The 4,775-nt window shown below is 41.5% G+C and overlaps 2 protein-coding genes across 2 annotated transcripts; both read left to right on the top strand.

The window, feature by feature from the left end:
- Nucleotides 1-1,832: 1,832 nt before the first annotated feature.
- On the top strand, nt 1,833-2,561 carry LOC108128458 (proteasome subunit alpha type-3-like). Its single transcript, XM_017246060.2, has one exon. It carries the CDS (start codon nt 1,833-1,835, stop codon nt 2,559-2,561), a length of 729 nt encoding a protein of 242 aa, XP_017101549.2.
- Nucleotides 2,562-2,875: 314 nt separating this feature from the next.
- On the top strand, nt 2,876-3,592 carry LOC108128459 (E3 ubiquitin-protein ligase RBX1-like). The gene is made up of 2 exons (XM_017246061.3): nt 2,876-2,996; nt 3,131-3,592. Exon 2 carries the CDS (start codon nt 3,159-3,161, stop codon nt 3,474-3,476), a length of 318 nt encoding a protein of 105 aa, XP_017101550.2. The 5' UTR covers nt 2,876-2,996; nt 3,131-3,158; the 3' UTR covers nt 3,477-3,592.
- Nucleotides 3,593-4,775: the final 1,183 nt, after the last annotated feature.

Genomic DNA, 4,775 nt, shown 5'->3' with positions numbered 1-4,775 from the left:
AAACAAGTTGTTTTCGTTCCTTTTATTAGGTTGCCGCCTCAATGCGCCCTTTCCGACCTCCGGTCCGCCCACTAACTGCCACGCCTCTTCACCCACACCTAGGCCAAAAAAAAGGAAGAAAACCCGCACATCAATTGCATTAGAGAGAAGCGATCCGAACCCTTCCAGAGTCATCCATCCGTCCAACTATCCATCGTGTTCCACGGGCCATTTAGCTTTAACTCGTTTCTACATCCAGAAATCGGTCTAAAAATCGGTGTTGGGGTTAATATATATACATATGTACTTGTATATGGTGGGGAGATTTAAGAGGATGTGCAGCTGATATGCAGATGCTACTTTGAATTTCTTCAAAACATTTATTTTAGTTAATTGCTTTTAATTTTGTCTTCTTTTGAAGGCGTGTTTTTGGTTGGCAGGTTTAGTAATTTAATTTTTTAAATGATACGAATTTATGGTTCCAATATTCAAATATTTATGGAAACTACAGTATTTTAAAGATAATTAGACAAAATACATAATTTTAACACGCATTGTAAACACTTTTAGTGATGACCACTGATGCAAAATTAAGCACATTAGACACGATATATCGATAAAAGCTTAAAGACGATGTCATCGAGATCTGCTCATCGCCAGTAAGAGATATTTTAGTTTTTAACTTTTGAATATATATATTTTTTTTTAAATAATTTATATCGGCTTCTTCTTTCTTATAATATGGCATTAAAGTAAAAAAGAAGAACATTTTAATTTTAGTTATAAAATTGTAAATTGAAATAAACACAAAGCTATCGATACCTACATTGACCAATGGCTTCTTTACTAATTATGCCCAGTACTTTTATGCAGCTTTTTTGTCGTCAAAATGACTATTAAATACCCGGTACTTTGTATGTTTTATAATTTATGTATGTACATACAATGTATACAATACTTGGATATTTTCCCCTCTATCATGTACATCTCTTTTTTTATGAAACTTTAAAAATCAAAACCCAATCTAATCCCTAATTTAAAGAATATTAAACTAAAAAAATGGACAACTTTCTATACCAGTTTTGCTCATTAGACCTTAAAGGCGGCCGGGTCTGCGAGATTTTGTGCGTTGTCCGTGGAAACGTGTCCGTGACAATTACGGCGTGCAACTTCAAAAGATCTCCGGCACTTCGCGTTGGCTTTTTAATTTCCAGCCGTGTGTCAAATAGGTTGCTGCTCATTTACGACTCCACCTCCCACCTACTGCTGCTCCTTTATCCTTTATCCTGCTATCCACCGCCTTATCGCCTTATAAACATCACCATCGCCGTCGTGTTTGATTTCAAAGTATCATTGGAGGTCCTTTTTTCTGGCCGCTGGCTGGGAGGGAGAGTGGTATTCGGTTTGGTTGTTTGGTGTCTGAAGGCTAAAGGACTAAAAGACTGAAAGACTAAGCAACTGACTGGCTGAAGGACTTTTTGTGGAGCAAGGCTCATTTTCGCCTTTGAGCTTAACTCGATTTTCGGAATGCCGAGACAAAGTTGATGTCCTCAAGATATCAATGCCTTTTGTTGGCCATCATCCTTCACCCGAGAGGGGATATTGTTGCTTAACAAATTGTTTCCCCAATGCCTGGCCTGTTGCCGATGACACCTGAAGGTCCTTTGGCTGCCTTTGAATGCAACTGCCTGAAGGACTATCTGGTGGTTGGCTCACTTAATTCCTGGCCCTAATTAACTGGCTTTAAGTAATCATAGTTGGCTGGCAAATAATTGAATAAATTTACCTTGGCCTTCCTTTACTTTTCAAACATCCTTTTAAAATCCTAAGCATAAAGCTGCAACTTTTCAAAAATGAGTGCTTCTGAGGCCGAACACCTCGCCTTCCGGGTTGAGCACGCCACCAAGGCGGTGGGCAGGAGCGGTACTGTGATCGGCCTGTGCGGCAAGGACTGCGTAATCCTGGCTGTGGAGAAGATCAACTTCAGCAAGTTGTACGAGGACGACGCTGCGAGACGCATCTTCACCATAGACTCCAGTATCGGGATGGCTGCGGCAGGCGAGTGGGCCGATGCAGTCGTTGTGGCAGACATTGCCCGTCAGGAGGCGCTCACCTACCGGAAGCAGCACGAACATCCAGTTCCGTTGAAATATCTGACCGATCGGGTGGCCGGATTCATTGAAGCCCACATCCAGTGCCTGGTCATCCGGCCTTTCGAAGTCTCGATCGTGCTGGCCTCCTGGAGCGAAGGGAAGGGTCCCCAGCTCTACCAGATCGAGCCCAGCGGCGTCTTCTCGAAGTACCATGCCTGTGCCTGTGGAAAGGCCAAGCACGAGGCCAGGAATGCAATGATGGAGCTGTCGCGCGACATGGAAACCGAGGAGCTTGTGAAAAGCGCCGGAGCAGTCATCTACAAGGTCCATGATGCGCGGAACGACACGAACTTTGTGTTTGAAATGGGCATGGTGGGCAAGGCCACCAACGGCCGGCTGTGCATCAATTCTGCTGAGTACACAGAGATGGCCAGGATGGCCGGAGCTGCCGCCAGAGAGAAGGATGACAGCGATGATCCGTTGAATTAAACATTTCTGGCAGGGAAGTCAGTGGGCCTAAGAAAAAATCATTTTTTTAATATTTTATACAAGATTTTATTCAAATAGATGTGCTTTTCATTTGGAAACTTCTGAAACTTAATACTTATTTGTTTTTATTTTTAAAATTTATCCAATATTTTATAAGCTATTTTTATTTAAATAATTTTGTTTGTTTATAAATGTGCCATCTCAAAAAATGTTACTTTACAGTGAAGTTTACAGTAAACCGATAGTTATTAGATAAATATAACCTATATGTTATGCAAACAGTGAAGTGTTTTTAGGGTAAAACTCTAGACTTGGTCACTTTAAAAGCCCCAAGGTAGGGTCACTCAAAAAATAAGCCCCTGGTAGGGAACGCTTGCATCGTTCCATTTCGAACGCCGACTTCACAGCAACTGGATCTTCTAGAAACTTTCTTTGGTAAGTATTTAAATAAAATTTTCTAACATATAAAAATTTATTCTAAAGAGATATTTACTTCATTATTTTATTTTATTATTTTTATTATTATTGTTTTTTAGTTATTATTTATTATTTTATTTCAATATATTTAGCTCGCAGCAAAAAAACTAATCCCAAACCATGAACAGCAACCGAGAAAACAAGCGAGATGGAAATGGGGGACCTCCCAAACGTTTCGAGGTCAAGAAGTTTGACGCAGTGGCCGTGTGGGCCTGGGACATCGTCGTCGATAACTGCGCGATCTGCCGGAATCATATAATGGATCTATGCATTGAGTGCCAGGCCTGCGGGGGACCGATACCCTTCGAGCAGTGCACAGTGGCATGGGGGACGTGCAACCACGCATTCCACCTTCACTGCATCGCGCGCTGGCTGCAGACGCGCCAGGTGTGCCCGTTGGACAACCGCACCTGGGAGTTCCAGCGATATGGCCCCTGAAGTGGATGCAGAGCACGGAGCGCTCCCGGTGGAAGGCTTTTTCTAAAAATATCATTATTTTTGTACATCATCTAATATACATTTTCTAATGAAGTTTTGGACGCTTTTCCACAATAGTTACTTTTGTTTATTTTTTCGTTTTGTTTTGGGCTACATTTTTCTTAGGAATTCATTTATATTTTTGTCAAGACTTCTTGAAGTCTCTGGGTGCTTGCACGTGGGCTTTTTGTTTTTGTAGAAGATTCCTGGAATTTTCTAGACGCTTCCAAAACGAGGGCTTTTTGTTTTTGTAGAATGATGCGGATAATTGTAGATTTTAATGTAACCAGAGGCATAGAAATGGAACCTCAACTTTTTATTGTTTGGCATTGTAGAGTGTTGCCACCTATGTATATATTTCAAAGCTACCACGTGTTCTCCTGCATAAAAACAGAAAGTGGCAATAACTTCACCACTTGTACAAATTAAATTACTTAAATCTTAGAACATACCTTAATTATGGTTTTTTATGGGCCAATATGACCTTATCTTAGTTTTAAATGATATATATCTATATCTTTAATTTTCTAAACATAATAACTACAAAAAGACCCTTTATTAGTTTTTGTCCATTAACTGGTTAATGGCTGCCGAATGTACTCTGGCCCAAGACACCTTTTAAAGCAGCTTAGATGGCTTAAACTGCCAAAGCCATCCCAGCTTTGGCTTTAATCTCGGCCTTATAAGCCACCATCTTCCTAAGCTTTCGGCCATCAGTTGAAAATTCGATTAAATGCTGCAATTTAGTGGCACACGCACAAACCAAAGAAATATATGTATGTATGTATGTACATAAATAGAAGATATATATGTACTATATCCTTATATAGACTATGCGGTGCAGACACTCGACGTTCGAGATAAGAACTCCTGGGCGGCTCCAGGGCTACTACTCCAGGGCCGTAGTCTGACGGGGGAGCTGGGCTATGTTGGCTGGCAAAGTGAACGCATAATTAAATTACGCAGCGAGAGGAGGCGAAAGAGTTAGACAAATAAGCTCAGGTATTAACCTCTGGCACGCTAACACACACACACACACCCACAGACATAGAGGGGGAAAAGGAAGCCCAAGGAGCAGCTTCCCTCGCCCCCAACTGCCCTTTGGGGTACCCTCCATTGTGCGCCACAGCGTTCATTAATTCGATTTCCATAACAATTTATTCATAAGACAATGTCTGGCACCGTTATTTTATCTGGCGATGTGCGGTAACGGTAACGCCACTTAGCCACCCCCAGCTCCTTCTCCGCCCCCCTTTTCAC

Source organism: Drosophila bipectinata, chromosome XL (assembly GCF_030179905.1).
Source record: "Drosophila bipectinata strain 14024-0381.07 chromosome XL, DbipHiC1v2, whole genome shotgun sequence".
NCBI classification, from domain to species: Eukaryota; Metazoa; Arthropoda; class Insecta; order Diptera; family Drosophilidae; genus Drosophila; species Drosophila bipectinata.
Note: the sequence above shows the minus strand (reverse complement) of the source record. Positions and strands in the feature narration are given on the sequence as shown.